The 20411-nt window shown below is 43.8% G+C and overlaps 1 protein-coding gene across 6 annotated transcripts in view; it reads right to left on the bottom strand.

The window, feature by feature from the left end:
* Positions 1-20411, bottom strand: part of SLC23A2 (solute carrier family 23 member 2) — a 142856-nt gene that overhangs the window by 75925 nt on the left and 46520 nt on the right. For 4 of the 6 annotated variants that reach the window (XM_086333495.1, XM_086333497.1, XM_086333494.1 and 1 more), the window contains one exon: positions 13240-13485. The exons of the other annotated variants lie outside the window; for them this stretch is intronic. In XM_086333495.1, the coding sequence (XP_086189621.1) occupies positions 13240-13347 (108 nt within the window). In that variant the 5' untranslated portion in view covers positions 13348-13485. The remainder of the gene's footprint in view (positions 1-13239; positions 13486-20411) is intronic. 6 annotated transcript variants of the gene reach the window in all.

Here is a 20411-nt window from a genome sequence, read left to right as displayed (position 1 = left end):
GTACAGATGTGAAAGTTGAACCATAAAGATGGATGAGTGCCAAAGAACTGATGCTTTCAAACTGTGGTACTGGAGAAGAGAGTCTCTTGAAAACATGGAGATCAAACCAGTCAATCCTAAAGGAAATCAATCCTGACTATTCACTGGAAGGACTGATGCTGAAGTTCCAATACACTGGCCACCTGATGGGAAGAGCCAACTCACTGGAAAAAACCCTGATTCTGGGAAAGACTAAAGGCAAAAGGAGAAGGGGGCAAAAGAGGATGAGATGGTTGGATGGCATCACTGACTCAATGCACATGAGTTTGTTGAAACTCCAGGAGACAGTCAAGGACAGGGAAGCATGGCGCGCTGCAGTTCAAGAGGTTGCAAAGAGTTGGACACATCTTAGTGACTGAACAACTAAAATTAATACATGACTTTTTGTTATAATTAAAGTGACTGGATATCAACCAAACCAGGACCCTTGTGAGCATAAAGGGGAGATGTATCAACAAGTATGACTTGTCTTCTAGCAGCCTACTTCTGCTAGAAGACAAGAGGGAAAAGACCTCAGACGACTGTGTGACTTCACTTTCACTTTTCACTTACATGCACCGGAGAAGGAAATGGCAACCCACTCCAGTGTTCTTCCCTGGAGAATCCCAGGGATGGGGGAGCCTGGTGGGCTGCCGTCTCTGGGGTCACACAGAGTCGGACACAACTGAAGCGACTTAGTAGCAGCAGCAGCAGCAAAGGAATCAATCACGGCTTTCCTGACTATATATGAATGTGAACACAAAGCATAATGAAAGAATACAGAATTAAAGATTCTGCTCTATCAATTCATTACTTCCTCACACCAACTTAAAAATGTTCCTGTCTGTGTGTCTCTTACTTCAGCAAAAGGGGCCACCATACACCCAGGTGGCCTATCCCAACCTCCTCAAGTCATTCCTGACTTCCTATTGTATACCCTACCACCCACACTTAAGACAACACCAAATTTGGTCACATCTGTACCTTTAGCGCCTCTCAAAGCTGCCTGTTCCCGATCTACCCATCTTTCCTCTTAGGAAAGATGGACCCTAATTCCATCTTATGACCTAATTCCAAGGACCCTAATTCCCAGTTTCCTGACCTCAGCAGGACTGCCAAGCCCAAATGCCTCTTCAACATCTTATGCCTCAGAGCTCATGATGCATCAGCCTTAATTCCCTCTTTACCCCATCTTAGGACCACGGCACATCACTACAGTCACTCTCGCACAAACCTTCACTGTCCTCTCTGGTGCTCACCTGGCTAAGTCAAGTCATCCATCCTTACTCTTCATCCAGCTTACTTTTGCAATGCCTTCCTCACTGGCTGCTTATGCACACCAAGGAGAATGTCATTCTCCCGCTCAAACAATGACCTCTCTTGACGTCTCCCTTCCACCTAAGCTACCACTCCTTCCTTCTCCCTACTGCTGGTCCTCCTCAGCTTCCATACTTCCAAACACCACATCTCTTCAGTGCAGGGTCCGCAGACACTCTTGCTCTCTTAGGGGCATCTATCCCTAGGAGATACCATCTAATCCCTTGGCTTTACACCATCTCCACACTGCCCACATGCAGGGAACAGCTTCAGCCACACCGCTGCCCTTCCCTGCTTTCTATCCAGTGTCTCCATGGTCACACTAAACTCACGACTCCCTCTGCCTTGTACCATCTCAGTACTTGGCCAATTCATCTCGCAGATGCTCGGGGGGAAACCTGAAGCCATCCTTGGTTCCTCTCTCTTGTTCCTACTCTCATCTAGTCCGTCAGCATCCAGGTCAGCTCTCCTCCAGTGCCCGACCACTTGTCACCACCCCTACACTGCTGGCACCCTACCTGGAGCCCTGTCAGCCCACCTGCTCTGTGGGAATCACCTCCCGACTGATCTTCTGCTTGCTTCTTCAGTTGGCTTCCCACTCAGCAGTCAGAAGGAGCCTTTAAAATTAGGCAGAGCACATCACACCTCTGCTCAAAGCTCACTACCAGCTTTTTATCTAACTTGAAAAGCCAAAATCCTCACCAGGGCCATGAGGCCTACATAGTCTACTGACATCACCCCACCCTCTGTCCAGCCACACCTCCTGCTCAGGGCTGCTCAGACACACCAGGCACCTCTTGCCTCAGTGTCTGCACTTGCAGCTCACACACTGCCATGATGGTCTTCCATTTTCTAGTGCCACCTTTCCTGGCCAACTGAAAGTTTAACATATCAGCCTGAGCAGTTTCTATCCCTCTTCCTGGTTTTATTTTTTCCTTGGTGCTTAGATATACATCTACACATGTGATCTATTTTTAGTGTACATTACCTGTCTCCCCTGCCAGAATGAAAGCTTTGTGAGGTCAGGGCAGGTTGCTGTTTAATTCACTGCTGTTCCCTAGAGTTTTGAACCAGAGGGAAATAACCAAGAGCATTTTTTAAAGGATAAATTAATCAACAGTCTGCAGGTACTGAATGACCAGTGTGACTTCACATTCTATCCCTTGCTATCTCCCTTCCTTGATTTATTTTTGTCACAGAACTTGTCACCAGCTGCCACATGATGCTTCTGCTTATTTATCATCTGTCTTCTCTCACCACCTGGAGATTTCACAGGGGTAGGAATCTGTGTTCCCAGAGCCTCACATGAAGCATCTGGGAAGCAAAGAATTCCTTTCCTTTCTGCTCTCCCAGGTCAAGTCATAATCAGTCCCACCTGAACTGTTTTAAACCCTAGCTCTCCTTCCAATCTCCAGACCTCCTCGTGCCCACAGCAGGAATTCTCTACCCTAAAACTTGAGTGCAACTGTTTCTGTTACAACCGTTCATGAGCACCCCTACTGCCCAACCCAACTCTACCGTATTGTTTACAATGAACCTGTACCCAGGGCAGGAGATGGATGCCACTATTCCCTCAGTCAAAAGATCCTCGTTCTCCCTCCTCTGGACCTGCTACACCCAGACATTTCTCAGGACTCGTGTCATCTTCTGTGTGGTTGGGCAGGGGTTCCTCATGGGCACGCCCACAGCACCCTTACTGAATTCAAACCCTAATACTTATGGTTTGTTTGCTGACTTGCTGTGTCTTCTACTATATTAGAAAAATCCAGTTTGGTCTACCTACTCCCATCTTTTCTGTCTCCTTTATTGCTCACACAGAATACTTCACCTCTGACACTCCTGCCACCAAATGAGAGAGGATTTTTCTCCACAGCAAGGAATTCTCTGTGAAATCAGCTAGACGTTCTGCAATTTAACTCAACTCTGACAGTCTACCTAGACAGTGTTAAGGGCTCAGTCCCACATGACTGCTCCCCCTACTACTTTTGACGTCAATCCCAAGTAGTAATCCAAGCCTTTCCCACAACTTCTGCCCAATTTATCTACAAATTGGAGGTTGCCACAACCCCCTCCTCAGGTCTGATTAATTTGCTAGAGGTCACAGAACTCAGGGAAATACTTTATGTCTGCCAGTTTATTAAAGGATATAATAAAGGATACAGGAAAACAGCCAGATAAAGAGATACAGAGAGCAAGGTCTAGACAGGAGCATCAGTCCCTGTGGAACCAGGGTCAATCATCCTATTGGTGCGAACATTTTCACCAACCTGGGAATTCTCCAAGTTCTCCACTACTAGATTGTATGGAGACTCTCTCCAGTACACATAATCAATCATTAACTCCATTTCCAGCAACTCTTCTCTCTCCAGAGGATGAGGTATGAGGCTGAAATTTCCAAGCTTCAAATCATGGCTTGGTCTTTTTGGTGACCAGTCTCCAACCAGAAGCCATCCAGAAGCCCACCCAGAGTCACCTCCTTAAAACATGATGCTCCTAGTGTACTTCTCACTTAGGAAATTACAAGGGGTTCCAGAGCTCTGTGCCAGGAGCCAGGGGCAAAGACATACATACACACACACACACACACACACACACACACACATATATACACACACACATACTTTTTTTTTTTCCCCTAATATCTCACACCCCAACTGGGCTGTAAGTAGCTTGTTACAAGGTTTGCGTGGTACCTACCAAGTTAGGGATCACGGGTTCTTAACATTATATGGCTCTAAAGAAAATATACCAAGGAAATCTGAAATAACAGATTTGTATGAACACTGATGAATATTTTTCCTATTCTTTGATAAAATTGAACCTAATAAAGCTACTCCTCAGACCATCCCCTTAATATCTCCAGATTGAATGATCTATTCTTGGCACCCAAGAGAGGTGCCAAGTTTTCAAATACTCTCACAGAGCCTGTTAGAAGGAGAAAAAAACAAAAACTTAAGGCTCAGTGGAAACACTAGACTGTATCATCACTCTATGCCAACAGTAAGTTCAACCTATTTACTTAGTTTTCCTTGGATGTCCTTCCAGGTTCAGAAGATATAGGAGCTAGCAACACAGGGGAACTGCACAGTAAACCACTTCCTGGCTGTGCTTCCTGGCCAGTGTCCTTAGGGTATGGCAGTTCTTTAAGACTTCTGTTTGTTTCTGGTTCTGATTTCGTGCTGGTCTACATTCATTCCTTACACACATCCTCAGCTGAGTTCAGTTCAGTCACTCAGTCATGTCTGACTCTTTGCAATTCCATGAATCGCAGCACGCCGGCCTCCCTGTAGATCACCAACTCCCAGAGTCCACCCAACCCATTTCCACTGAGTCAGTGATGCTATCCAACCATCTCGTCCTCTGTCGTCCCCTTCTCCTCCTGCACTCAATCTTTCCCAGCATCAGGGTCTTTTCCAAAAGTCAGCTCTTCACATCAGGTGGCCAAAGTATTCGAGTTTCGGCTTCAGGATCAGTCCTGCCAATGAACACCCAGGACTGATCTCCTTTAGGGTGGACTGGTTAGATCTCCTTGCAGTCCAAGGGACTCTCAAGAGTCTTCTCCAACACCACAGGTCAAAAGCATCAATTCTTCAGTGCTCAGCTTTCTTCACAGTCCAACTCTGACATCCATACATGACTACTGGAAAAACCATAGCCTTGACTAGATGGACCTTTGTTGGCAAAGTAATGTCTCTGCTTTTGAATATGTTGTCTAGGTTGGTCATAACTTTCCTTCCAAGGAGTAAGCATCTTTTAATTTCATGGCTGCAATCACCATCTGCAGTGATTTTGGAGCCCCAAAAAATAAAGTCTGACACTGCTTCTCCATCTATTTCCCATGAAGTGATGGGACTGGATGCCATGATCTTAGTTTTCTGAATGTTGAGCTTTAAGCAAACTTTTTCACTCTCCTCTTTTACTTTCATCAAGAGGCTCTTTAGTTCTTCTTCACTTTCTGCCATAAGGGTGGTGTCATCTGCATATCTGAGGTTATTGATATTTCTCCAGGCAATCTTGATTCCAGCTTGTGCTTTTTCCAGCCCAGCATTTCTCATGATGTACTCTACACAGAAGTTAAATAAGCAGGGTGACAGTATACAGCCTTGACGTACTCCTTTTCCTATTTGGAACCAGTCTGTTGTTCCATGTTCAGTTCTAACTGTTGCTTCCTGACCTGCATACAGGTTTCTCAAGAGGCAGCTCAGGTGGTCTGGTATGCCCATCTCTTTCAGAATTTTCCACAGTTCCTTGTGAGCCACACAGTCAAAGGCTTTGGCATAGTCAATAAAACAGAAATAGATGTTTTTCTGAAACTCTCTTGCTTTTCCCATGATCCAGCTGATGTTGGCAATTTGATCTCTTGTTTCTCTGCCTTTTCTAAAACCAGCTTGAACATCTGGAAGTTCATGGTTCACGTATTGCTGAAGCCTGGCTTACAGAATTTTAAGCATTACTTTACTAGCATGTGAGATGAGTGCAATTTTGCGGCAGTTTGAGCATTCTTTGGCATTGCCATGCAAACTGACCTTTTCCAGTCCTGTGGCCACTGCTGAGTTTTCCAAATTTGCTGGCATATTGAGCGTCGCACCCTACCTCTAAAAGCACACAAACTTGCCTAACAAGATTTCCCTGGGATATAGAGAAGCTCTTTTACTATCTTTCTCCTATGTAATATCAACTCTGAACATAGCAGAGATATTACTTTGCCAACAAAGGTCCATCTAGTCAATGCTATGTTTTTTCCAGTGGTCATGTATGGATGTGAGAGTTGGACTGTGAAGAAAGCTGAGCGCCGAAGAATTGATGCTTTTGAACTGTGGTGTTGGAGAGACTCTTGAGAGTCCCTTGGACTGCAAGGAGATCCAACCAGTCCACCCTAAAGGATATCAGTCCTGGGTGTTCATTGGAAGGACTGATGCTGAAGCTGAAACTCCAATACTTTGGCTACCTGATGCGAAGAGTTGACTCACTGGCTAGGAGGCATTGGGGGCAGGAGAAGGGGATGACAGCGTATGAGATGGCTGGATGGCATCACTGACTCAATGGACATGAGTCTGAGTGAACTCCGGGAGTTGGTGATGGACAGGGAGGCCTGGAGTGCTGTGATTCATGGGGTCGCAAAGAGTTGGACACGACTGAGTGACTGAACTGAACTGAACATATGACCTAATTTCTATGAACCTTGGGGCTTTGCATGTCTCTTGATTTTAATGTGATTTATTCATTATTCTTCCTCTATGTATGGCTTACTCTCTCATTATTGTCATGAGTCTTTGTTTTATTTTAAGAATAAAATAAAATAAATTTTCATTTATTTCCTTCCATAGGAATTGTTTTTGAAAATATCAGCACTTGTAACGTTTGAGGAAACAATTATCTAACATAGGATGCCCCGAGATCTTGAACACCTGTACCCCCAGCAACCCATTCCTGAGACCATCACCAAACCTGGTTCTGAGTAACAGCCAGCTTTGTTCCCACTGTCCCACCTCCCTGCACTCCAGCACACTGGCCTCTAGATGTCTTAGCCAGCCTGAGGCCCAACTTCTAACTCCAAAGCAAACAAGGAAATAAGAGCCTGAATTTTAGAGTCTAGGAAGGGCTTGATCAGCTAACAAATTAAAAAAAAAAAAAAGTTGACTAGTCCAACTGAGAGACTGGACTTATATTTTATCTAATTTTAATTAATTTGCATTTAAATCGCCAGATATGGCTAGCAGCTACTGTGCTAGTAGCACAAGACCTAGAGAATCTAGAGGTGGCACAGATCTAGAGAAAAAAACAAATACAGAGCTGCCCTATTGGTTACTTTTCTATGTTTACATTTTGGAAAGCCAAGATGAAGTAAGGCCCTGGCAGGCAGTGATGTCCTTGTCCCAGTGCTCTAAGACGCCCACAGGCAGGCATCTCCAACAGCGAGATTCTCAACTCTCCTTTCTTCCCATGCCAGCTCTCTTTGGATTCAGCCAGCAGCCACCTTAGCCCCATGTGTTTAAGAGAATTTATTATTATTATTACACTCCTGCTTCTCTGTGCTTCAAGTTCCATGGCCCCAGTGTCTGCAGGAATTTCATCAGCATCTCAAATCCACAATTTCTCAAATGCAATCCATTATCTTCTATCTTCCCCCATCCTCCAAACCTATGATTTTCCCTGTACTCCTTCTTTTCTGCAAAGGTTCCATCACACAACCAGGTTCCCTTTATATAAATCTAAATGTCACCCTTAACTTTCTCCTCTCTCTCAGCTCTCAAAATCTCCTCAGCATCTCTTCTATCAGCCTCATCTCCATTCCTGCTGCATTTACCCACACTTAAGACTTTGGTATCTCCGAAGCCTCCCTGACTCTCCCTGTCCTAACCTGTCTTCACCCCAACCAGTTTTCCCCAAATGAGTCCAGGGCCCTTCTGCTGCTAAGTCGCTTCAGTCGTGTCTGACTCTGTGCAACTCCATAGACGGCAGCCACCAGGCTCCACCATCCCTGGGATTCTCCAGGCAAGAACACTGGAGTGGGCTGCCATTTCCTTCTCCAGTGCATGAAAGTGAAAAGTGCAAGTGAAGTCGCTCAGTCGTGTCCGACTCTGAGCGACCCCATAGACTGCAGACTACCAGGCTCCTCCGTCCATGGGATTTTCCAGGCTAGAGTACTGGAGTGGGTTGCCATTGCCTTTTCTGCAGGGCCCTTCTAGTCAGCCCAACTGTATGCTCCAGGAATTCCTACTGCAATGCTCACTCTACTGTGCTGGAACTGTCCACTTACTGCTTCTGTTCATCCACTGCTGCTGCTGCTGCTGCTAAGTCGCTTCAGTCATGTTCGACTCTGTGCGACCCCTGAGACGGCAGCCCACCAGGCTCCCCCGTCCCTGGGATTCTCCAGGCAAGAATACTGGAATGGGTTGCCATTTCCTTCTCCAATGCATGAAAGTGAAAAGTGCAAGTGAAGTCTCTCAGTCGTGTCCAACTCTGAGCGACCCCATAGACTGCAGCCTACCAGGCTCCTCCATCCATGGGATTTTCCAGGCAAGAATACTGGAGTGGGGTGCCATTGCCTTCTCCAGCTCACCCGCTACTTGAGGGCAAAAAGTAAATTGGAAGGTTTTATGCATAGATATGGGCCATCTCTAATACAGAATGTGTTCAATAAATACTTGCTAAATGAGAACTACAACAGATATCTGTTATGGATTCAATGTTTTGTCCCCCTAAAATTCATTATGTTGAAGCCTTAACTCCCAAGATGATTAGAAGGTAGGGCCTTTGAAAGGTAACTCAATTTAGATAATGTCTTAAGGGTAGAACCCCCATAACAGGCTTAGTATTCTTTTAAGAAGAGACACCAGAGCTTCTTCTCTCAGTCTTGTCAGGATCCTGTGAGAAGGCAGCTATCTGCAAGCCAAGAAGAGTCCCCATCAAGAATCAAATCTGCTAGTACCTTGATCTTGTTCTTCCCTGACTCCAACAAAACTGTAAGAAAGAAATGTCTGTGGAAGTGTTAGTCACTCAGTTGTATCTGACTCTTTAAGACCCCATGGACTGTAGCCCACCAGGCTCCTCTCTGTCCATGGAATTCTTCAGGTAAGAATACCGGAGTGGGTAGCCATTTCCTTCTCCAGAGGATCTTCCTGACCCAGGGATCGAACCCAGGCTTCCTGCATTGCAGGAGGATTCTTTGCTGTCTGAGCCACGAGGAAAACCCTTAAGTCACCCAGTCTATGGTAAATTGTTACAGAAGCCAGCATTGACTAAAATGACACTTCTCTTTGTCTAATTGTGCCCAACTCCAGTGTGTTCTAAAGTGCAACCTTTTAGGTTATTCCCCTAGTCAAAACTCTTGGGAGAGCTTTTTACTGATAGACTATAAAGTTCTAAACTTTTTAGCCAATCATTCAGGAACTACCTGGAATCTCAGCTTCCAGCCTACTGTTCTGACACCATCCTCCACACCTTTACTCTTCTCCCCCTGACTTGCCTCAGATTGCTCCCTTCCCCTGCACTATCCTGACATGTTCTGACCCTGCCTCCTTTCACTTCAGGGTCCATTTCAGCTGCCACTGCATCCAGGGACCAACACAGCCAAGGGTCCTCTCCCCACCTCAACATCCCTTGCCTTTCCCCACACCTGTCTTTTTCTAATGCAATCATATTTTCCATGAGAGAATATAGTCAGAAGAAAAAAAATCACCTATATTTGAAACTGGCTTAGAGATTCTCTTAGGAGGACTAACCTTCTAATCCAAAACACCATTTCTCAAATGCACTGAGGGGCCACATTTTAGGGAAAAGAAAACAAAACCACAACCAGAACCACAAAGTCAGTCAGATGCTAACACTGACAAACAGCTGTAAGAAACAAAACTGAGTATCACTTTTCACCACTGCTCCCACTGGAGCATCAACTACAGCAGTTAAATCACCACCACTCCCAACTCTTTATTTGGAAGACTATCCCCAGGAACATCAGTGAAACTCAGATGATCAATGCATGTGCAGCCCCTGTCTTGCTCACCTGGCTATGAACTCTTTGGGGACAAGAGCCTGTGTGATCCAACTGATAAACTTAACACATCACGTTAGCTAGATGCTTTGGGCAAAGCCCTACATTTCACCTTCCCACAGAACCACTACGAAAGTTCTAAAGCCACTTTCAACTCTAAGACTATCAGATTCTATGAAATTAGTGTGCAGACCCTGTGGTCTCTGAATGAGGAAGGAGAGACAGATGCATGTCCTAAGAGCAGAGAGGCAGTGACCAAAATAATCCCACCAACTGGGTATCAAAAAGGGACCAGCTCCAACCTAACCCCCTACCTCTGCCCTATCAACAACAAGTCATTCAAAATGAGATTCAAAATCCCACTAGGATGCTCCACCGGCTAAGACTCCACATGCTCAATGCAAGAGCCAGGCCTGATCCCCTAGTCAGGCAACTAGAGCCCACGTGATGCAACTAACAGTTTGCATGCTGCAATGGAAATCAAAGATCCCCCACACACAGCAAGAACCAGCACAGCAAATAAATAATAACAAATATTTTCAAATGGTCTTCTACCTTATTTTTTCAGTTTTCTTAGAGTAAGTAATTTAACTAGTGATTAAATAAGGGCAGCATACTGTTCCTGTTTTTATTATATTACAAAATATTTTCTAACAAAACTTTCTACAACCTCAAATTCCAACACATGAACTATTTCTTCATGAACATTTTTGGATAAGCTTTTGTTTTCATTGGTTTTCCTTCTTTTATTTCATATTCTATTTTCTTATACGCTCTGAGGGAGCCCATGTTAACACACTTCTTGGCATCCCTGTTCTATGGCATCCTGGTGGCTCATGTGCTGATTTTTACAGCTTCTCCCCTTGATATGTCACATCCTTCCCAGTAGCTCAATCCCATTGATTTCAACTCTATTACTCCTCTATTTCTTCTCCCTTTTTAATGCTTAACTTTTATAGCCAAAGAATAAAGTAAAAATTCCATAACATCTCTAAATGAAACTGCTCGAGTGTTAAATTAACTTTATATTCACATTATTTTTAAGTCTAACTACACAGTATATCTATATTCCCAGCTCCCATGTTCTTGTTGTACTCTTGGTGAAAATGAATCTGGAAATTAAGGCTTTGAGGAATTCTCCTTCCCAACTACACCCCTAAAAAAACAATGGCATTTGGAAAACCTCCAAACAGGCAAGGCTAGAAACTGACAAGTCTTTTAGAATACAAGAAACATAAAACAATGAATGGGTGGACATTGGGACCCAAGAAGCTCTGGGCCCAGAAGACCTTGGTCAGGCAACTTCCATGGGGAAACAGGGGCTCAGGGGTCCCTGCATAAGGGGAGGGCCAGAATCAGGCGGTACACAAGGGCCAGCAGGTCTCCTCACTCCTTCATGCTATGGTCTGTACCACCGGGGGAAGACGGGAAGACCTCCCACTGTAAGACCAGGTTCTGGACTGGATCCAGGAAAAGAAAAGGCAAAACTATAGAGAGAGAAGCAGGGATTGGCAGGGAGAGAGAAGAAAATATCAAAAGAAACAAGAGGACTTCACACCAGATGAAAGTATAATAGAACAATGAGAAAAATAGTACATTAGGGTCATTTGTACATTTTAAAATGCACAAACATTTAAAAACACATACATATAAGAAATTAAGAACTAAAAATAGGCAGATACAAACTGAATAGTAACTTTAGAAATAAGAAATACAATCATGGCAATAAAAGTTCAATATAAACACACAACTGTACACAAAGAATTAATAAACTGAAAAATAACACTGGGGAATCCAGCCAGAAGGAAGCACTAGAAAAAGACCTACAAATCATAAGAAAGCAGTTAAAGAAAAATGGAGATAGAATGGGAGGCTGTACCGTACAGTTAAGAGAAGTCCATTCAAGAATTCAGAGCAAAATACAGTTGTTTTCAGAAGTGCAAACACACAAAGACAGTGGCCATTCATAGACCCTTGGTATGGTTTAAAAGACAAGTGAACAGAGAAGAGGGACACAAAAAACAACAGTGAATATGAAAACTGATAACATATATTGGTGAATTTAACTGCTAATTGTGCACTATCACAATCTGAATGCTAAAATAAGCCTAAATCTCTAAACCATAATGACAAAGCAGACTCAAGTGAACTAAAGTTTTTGTCTCTCAAGTAGAGTAGGGCAGGGTAAATGGTCTGCTGAGCAAATGGTGCAGAAGAGACAAGTCAAAACCCAGGCATGAACTTTCCTTTTCATTTTTCAAAGATGCTCTAGTTTAAACCTGGAAACCTGATTTCTCTGTTGCTCTAGATAAGCCTTCAGTATAACAGAAATTTTTACTTTGAAGAAAGAAAACAAGTAACACCACTTACAAAATCAGTGGAAAATCTCCCTGATTTCACAGAGTAAAAATCAAAATATAACTGCAGATTTGGTCAACCAATGTACTTAAAGATGCTGTGTTCATATCTTTCTTACTGGGTATTTGCAGCAAGGCAAATTCCAGGACCCTGTTTTAAAGAATCCTAGAATGGTATTCTTGATATTACCATTTCTAATACTAAGGGGAAAAAAACCTGAGGCAAGATCCCTCTAAAGAGCTTTTTTCTTTTTTAAACCAACACTTTAGGTATCTTTACACACATCAAGTCATAATCCTACATCTGAAAAAAAATATTAGCACTGAATATAATGAATGTGTGTCATCAACCTTATCCGACTTATCTGATATCACTTATCCAGGTAAAATATCTCTATCTTGGATGCTATTACCATAATACAAGTCATGGACATTTGGGTTCCAAACAATGAATGCACTCATTCATCCTCCCACCTTGAAATCCAAGTCTGAAGTTGGGTCACAGATTATTTCATAAAAACACATTTTTGGAGATAAAATTAAGCCTTCAACACCCTCTAGTGCACAGTGAACACTGGGCCAGTTTTACAGTGTTCACAGCAAGGCATGCTTCCTTCTTGGAATTAATCCCAGCAGGTGACTCTAGGCAGTGAGTGAGTGAAGTCACTCAGTTGAGTCCGACTCTGCGACCCCATGGACTGTAGACTACCAGGCTTCTCTGTCCATGGGATTCTCCAGGCAAGAATACTGGAGTGGGTTGCCATTTCCTTCTCCAGGGGATCTTCTCAACCCAGGGATCAAACCCAGGTCTCCCGCTTTACAGGCAGACGCTTTACCCTCTGAGCCACTAGGAAAGCCCTGACTCTAGGCAGAGAGCAAGGCTAAAACCACTGTCAGACAACAGGGTTCCCAAAGACTATCTTGTGTGAAAAGCATTTGCTCTTCAATCGCCTTAACTTTCACTGAGAACAGAAGTATTAATGTTAATCCTATTCAATGCAGAAACTACTTTAGAGTGACTTAACAAGAAAGGAAGACAGGGAATGCTGTTACCGGAAGAGTAAAGAAAGACGGGTGCTTCGCTTCATCTTCATATTTGCCTTCAGCTGAACTTCCAGCCTCCATGGATTTGGATGTAGTGTTCTTACCAATACCCATCATTAAGAGAAAAAGAGTAGCTTGGGGACTGAAGTGGTTGGAAGTTAAGGCTTGTCAATACAAGGAGCCCAGATCAGAGTCAGCTCTTCCAGTGCCGATTCTCAGGCAGAGATGAGCCCCACAAGTGCCATTTCTTAGCACCTAGAAAAAGAGAAAGCAGCCAAATCATGTCAAGCATACAAACAACATAAGACACACAGACATTGTATTTCCTGCACAGGAAAGTCAGAGTACAATTATATCCAAACATTAAAAAAACTCCAGAGAAGGCAATGGCACCCCACTCAGTACTCTTGCCTGGAAAATCCCATGGATGGAGGAGCCTGGTGGGCTGCAGTCCATGGGGTTCGCTAAGAGTCGGACACGACTGAGCGACTTCACTTTCTCTTTTCACTTTCATGCATTGGAGAAGGAAATGGCAACCCACTCCAGTGTTCTTGCCTGGAGAATCCCAGGGACGGGGAAGCCTGGTGGGCTGCCGTCTATGGGGTCACACAGAGTCGGACACGACTGAAGTGACTTAGCATAGCATAGCATTAAAAAACTCATTACTTAATCACTTTTCAAGTCCTCATCCACTTTCATTTATAGTCATTCAGATTCTGAACCACCCTCTGGAGAGGGGGACCACCAAAATTGACTATCAAAAATATTAGAATACTAGGGAGGAAAAAAATAGAAGAGGCATTTCTTTGACATGCATTACAGTATCTATCTTTTAGTCCAGCACTATCCAACAGAACCTTTCTACAATGATGGAAATATCCTACATCTGTCTTGTCCAATACATTCGTCACTAGTCACAGGATACTAAGCACTTAAAATGTGACAAGCGCAAGTCTTCCCTGGGGGCTCAGTGGTAAAGAACCCAACTGTTAATGCCGGAGACACGGGTGTGATCCCTGGTCCGGGAAGATTCCACATGCCGAGAGGCAACTAAGACTGTGCCACAATTACTGAGCCTGTGCTCTAGAGCCTGGGAGCTACAACTGCTGCAGCCTGTGCACCCTGGAGCCTGTGCTCCACAACAAGACAAGCGGCACAAGGAGAAGCCCCCACACAGCAACTAGAGTAGCCCCCTCTTGCAATAACTAGAGAAAAGCCCACAGCAACAAAGATATAGTGCAACCATAAATAAATAAATAAAATTATTTTAAAAATGTAACTAGTGCAGATACAGAAACTGAACCTTTATTTGTATCAAATTTAAGTTTGGCTAGCGGTGATCATACTAGACAGCTCAGCCACAGCCAACGTACTAGGAATGAATGGATCTTAGCTCCCCAACCAGCGACTGAACCTGAACCTTCAGCAGTGAAAGTGTGGAGTCTTAGCCACAGGACCACCAGGGAATTCCCTAAGATAGAAAAAAAAAATACCACATGCAGGTAGAGGGGAGAAGGGACAGGAAACCTTCACTGGCTCTCAGGTTAGAACAATGTCAGATCTTAGCGTCAATTAACTTCCCACAGAGAATGAATAAGCCAGACAAGTTGTCCTGCAAATGAGAAGGCAGCCCTACAAGAAGTTTGGAAAGACAAGTAGAAAACCTTCTGTTTAGGAAATTTTCTTAAGACACCTCAATCAACAAATACTTTAGATAGGCTGGAGAAAAACAGAAATATAAACAAGAAAACACAAAATTGGAGAATTCAACAGTTAAAGGGCAAAAAGGAAAAATAATAGAAATAGCTGCCAGAATGTCAAGTTGCCGCAATGGGATAGAGCTAGGTACACAAACACAAAAATTTTTGAGGTGGCTCTTTCGGTTTAACTGTTCATCCACATTCTGCATTCTTGTTCACATCTCATCCATGACTCTTTAAAGCAGTGGCTCTCAGTGAGGAGTGATTTTTTTTTTCCCTCCAGGGGATATCTGGCAATGTCTGAAGACACTTTTAGTCATCACAACTGGGAGATAACTGCTGCTGCTGCTGCTAAGCTGCTAAGTTGCTTCAGTCGTGTCCGACTCTGTGCGACCCCATAGACAGCAGCCCCTCTGTCCCTGGGATTCTCCAGGCGGGAACACTGGAGTGGGTTGCCATTTCCTTCTCCAATGCATGAAAGTGAAAAGAGAAAGTGAAGTCGCTCAGTGTGTCCGACTCTAAGCGACCCCATGGACTGCAGCCCACCAGGCTCCTCTGTCCGTGGGATTTTCCAGGCAAGAGGACTGGAGTGGGGTGCCATTGCCTTCTCCGGGAAAATTGCTACTAGTATCTAATAAGTGGAGGCCAGGTGTGCTGCTAAAGATTCTGTAGAATGCATAGGATAGATAATACTTTTTTGTTATATTTGATGCAAATATCTTAGTCCAGGGTTTTGCTTGCTCGCAAATTCTATGAATGATCTTTTAGAATTGTTTTTATTTTTATGTAACCAAATCCATCAGTCTTCTACATTGTGATTTGGCCACTGCCATCCATCAGTTTTCCAAGATCTGAACAAAAAAAGAGTGTGACAACAACCATACCTAAATGTATTAATAAAATATGCCTGAAGAGACCCTGACAGATTTTTACCATGGCCAAGACCTTATGTTTTCCAGAAGATAGGACAAGCAAAGAGGATGGTGAAAACTGTTGGGTCTTTATAAGACTACTTGCCATAGAGTCACATCCAGAGGGACCATAACCTCTTTGCTGTATATCCAGCCCCACTGCCATATGCATGCCAGCAGAGCTTTCAAATCTACACTTACCCAAGTTAGGGGAAATGAAAGAACTTTAATGTAGAATACATTTATTCTACTTGCTGGGGAAGACTGAAGGCAGGAGAAGGAGACGACAGAGGATGAGATGGTTGGATGGCATCACCGACTCAATGGACATGAGTTTGAGCAAGCTCCATGAGTTGGTGATGGACAGGGAAGCCTGGCATGTTGCAATCCATGCAGTCACAGAGTCGAACATGACTGAACAACTGAACTGAACTAAACCCATGTAAACTTTAGCTAAAACATAGGACTTTAGTGTAGAATACATTTATTTTACTAGGCTAATTTTATCTTCATGTTTGTTTCAGATGTATACGTCCACTGCAGGAGCCAACCCTTCCCATTGGCCCTCATCACCAGAAACAGAGAGGGGTAAAATTCCATCTGGACAAGACCACTTTCATCAAGTACTCTGTACTCCATTTCTCTACCCAATGTTTAACTGACCCTTACAAGCTTCCTGGAGTGTGTAGTCAAGTGGGCCTTAGGAAGCATTACTATAAACAAAGCTAGTGGAGGTTATGCATTTCCAGCTGAGCTGTTTAAAGATGATGCTGTTGAAGTGCTGTACTCAGTATACCAGCAAATTTGGAAAACTCAGCAGTGGTCACAGGGCTCGAAAAGGTCAGTTTTCATTCCAATCCCAAAGAAGCACAAGGCCAAAGAATGTTACAACTACTGCACAATTGTACCTACCTCACATGCTAGGCAAGATAATGCTCAAAATCTTCAAGCTAGGCTTCAACAGTATGTGAATCAAGAACTTCCAGGTGTACAAAAGTAAAGTCAGTCGCTCAGTCATGTCAGACTCTTTGTGACCCCATGGACTGTAGCCCACCAGGATCCTCTGTCCATGGAATTCTCCAGGCAAGAATTCTGGACTGGGTTGCCATTTCCTTCTCCAGGGGATCTTCCCAACCCCGGGATCAAAGCCAGGTCACCCGCATTGCAACAGACTATTTACCAACTGAGCCACCAGGGAAGCCTTAAGTGTAGATGCACAAGCTAGATTTAAAACAGGTAGAGAAACCAGAGATAAAATTACCAACATCCACTTGATCATAGAAAAAACAAGGGAATCCCAGAAAAACATCTATTTCTGCTTCACTGACTACACTAAAGCTTTTGTGTGGATCACAAGGAACTCTGGAAAGAGATGGGGATACCAGACGGCCTTACCTGCCTCCTCAGAAACCTGTATACAGGTCAAGAAGCAACAGTTAGACTTGGACATAGAACAATAGGTTGGTTCAAAATTGGGAAAGGAGTACATCAAGGCAGTATATTGTCACCCTGCTTATTTAACATATTCAGAGTATATCATATGAAATGCTGGGCTGGATGAAGCACAAGCTGGAATCATGATTGCAGGGAGAAATATCAATAACCTCAGATATCCAGATGACACCACCCTAACAGCAGAAAGTAAAGAGGAACTAATGAGCCTCTTGATGAAGGTGAAAGAGGAGACTGAAAAAGCTGACTTAAAACTCAACATACAAAAAATTAAGATCATGGCGTCCGGCCCCATCACTTCATGGCAAATAGAGAGGGGAAAAATGCAAACAGTGACAGACTTTATTTTCTTGGGCTCCAAAATCACTGTGGATGGTGTCTGCAGCCATGAAATTAAAAGACACTTGCTCCATGGAAGAGAAGCTATGACAAACCTAGGCAGTGGATTAAAAAGCAGAGACATCACATTGCTAACAAAGATTCATCTAGTCAAAGGTTTTTCCAGTAGTCATGTATGGTTGTGACAACTGGACCAATAAGAAGGCCGAGCACCAAAGAACTGATGCTTTCAAACTGTGGTGTTGGAGAAGACTCTTGAGAGTCCTTTGGACAGCAGGGAGATCAAACTAGTCAATGCTAAAGGCAAACAACCTTGAATATTCATTGGAAGGGCTGAAGCTGAAGCTCTAATCCTTTGGCATTCTGATGCTAAGAGTCAACTTACTGAAAAAGACCTTGATGCTGGTAAAGACTGAGGGCAGGGGAGAAGGCAGTTGTATGGATCATCAACGCAGTGGACATGAGTTTGAGATAGTGAAGGACAAGGAAGCCTGGCGTGCTGCACTCCATGGGGTTGCAAAGAGTGGGACCCGACTGGGCGACTGAACAACAACACAAGCTATACTGAGGGGACCCATCCACTCCTTTTTGCCTGTCTATTACAGAACATCAGCCTTTGGAAAGCCCTAAAGACGTAGACCCAAGTGAGCATAAAAGGTTTTGGGGCCAAAGAAAGTATAGGGCAGGAAGTTTGAGAAAGGTTTTGGGGCAGAGGGCTGCAAAGTCCAAGATGGACAAATGGAGGGAAGAAGAAGAGGAAGAAAAGGAGAAGACGGTGACCACTGAAAATAAAAATATATTCTTGAAAGTCCCAAAATGACAAAGCACTCAACAGCCAAGTACTCAAGACTTATGAAGACAGCCTCAAGGCCAGAAACCACGCACTAACCTGAGATGAGAGTCTTTTATGTGTAGAGTTGAACTTTCAAGTGGGGAAATGCCAAGGCCCAAAGGCAAACACAGCAAAAGATTTTAAACAGTGACGTTTAGGGTCTATGTTAGAATTTGTGGTAAAACAGAAGGCAAAATCTGCCAAAAAACCTGAAATGGGAAAGTGTCCTCCCCCAGTGCCTAATTGACCCTTCTTCCTACTCTGTGCAAAACAAAGAGAACAAGCAAGCCCATGCTGTCTGCATGCTGCATCACTCATTCAATGGACATGAACTTAAGCAAACTCCAGGAGACAGTTAAGGACAGGGAAGCCTGGTGGGCTTCAGTCCATGGGGTCACAAAGAGTCGGATACGACTGAGCGACTGAACAAGTGCTATCTTGCCCCTGAACCCAAGACAAGGGGAAAGACGGGGCTGAGGGATAAAAGGTCTGATTCATCAATAATGAAAATGAAAATAATGACAGTAGTTTTCCAGCTATGTGTCCATGTGTGCCAGAGACATCTCTTACCTCTCATTATATAAACAAAAATTACTACTTGACAGGCACACTAACTCTATAAAAGTGGAAACTGAGCTTCAGAGAAATTAAAAGTAACTTGCCAAAGGACACCCAGTTATAAGCAGTGCAGCAGCAGAACTCAAACTTTAAATCAGTATTCCTGTCCTAACAATGCTTATACAAACAAGACATAAGCTTTAAGATGGCAGAGCTCCTTCTCCAGAGCTTAAGCCTGCCCTCCTCAGACCAAGAACTCCCAAATATGTGCACTTCCACTGCATAAACCATCATCTCAACAGCACAAAAGCCTCCTGTTTGTTTCATCTTGATGGCTCTACTGCACCAGGAATGGCCATGCTACAGAAACTACCATACCATTTGATGGTGTCCTAATTAGCCAAAGAATGACACCCAAATTGCTTCACGAGGTTTCAGGTCCACTGTGAAGCCTACTATGTAACTTGATCCTGCTATGCTGTGGTTTCCATCTTTCAGTTAATTCCTTGATGGCATCAGATCCTAGCCCTCCGGCCCTTGCACATGCTGTTCCTCCAAACACATTCATCTCACCCATTTCCCTCAGGGGGTAACTCCATCAGTCTGGCCTCTGATCACCATAGTTCATCATAGCATCTGGGAACCATAAAGATGGTTACGACACAGCAAGATAATGTCTACCTGCTCAGCCAGACAAGTACAGAACAAGAGGCACTATCCCCAGTGCTGAACTTAGCACCTGTATTAAACATGCCCCAAAATATGCAGAGTAAATGATGCTTAAAAATTAATAATAAAGGTCAATCATATAATATAACAGAAGATCTCGGTTCGATTCCTGGGTCAGGAAGATCCCCTGGAGAAGGGAATGGCTACACACTCCAGTATTCCTGCCTGGAGAATTCCATGGACAGAGGAGCCTGGTGTGCTACAGTCCATGGCGTCACAAAATGTCAGACACAACTGAGTAACTTTCACTTTCATATAATGTAACAATCATTCCTGCTTAATACTTTTATTTAATCTTGGAAAAGGAAATCAACAGCCAATATTAAATTCATCTGTGATACAAGAGACTGTTGTTGCAATTTAGTGGCCAAGTCATGCCTGACTCTCTTGCAGACTAGCTTTCCAAGTTCCTCTGTCCATGGGATTTCCCAGGCAAGAATATTGGAATGGGTTGCCATTTCCTTCTCCAAGGGATCTTCCCTACCGACCCAGGGATCAGTTGCGTCTCCTCCACTGGCAGGCAGATTCTTTTACACTGTGCCACCACGGAAGCCCAAAACCATGGTATGATCCTACAGAGGAATGCCACTATAGCCATTAAAAAGATAGCACAGAAATACTGACTGACATGGGGAAATGTGTGCCCTAAGTTATATACAA

Source organism: Bos grunniens, chromosome 13 (genome assembly GCF_055505025.1).
Source record: "Bos grunniens cultivar Pamir isolate PY7600 chromosome 13, Bosgru_T2T1.0, whole genome shotgun sequence".
NCBI lineage: Eukaryota > Metazoa > Chordata > Mammalia > Artiodactyla > Bovidae > Bos > Bos grunniens.
This window is presented reverse-complemented; position numbering and strand designations above follow the sequence as displayed.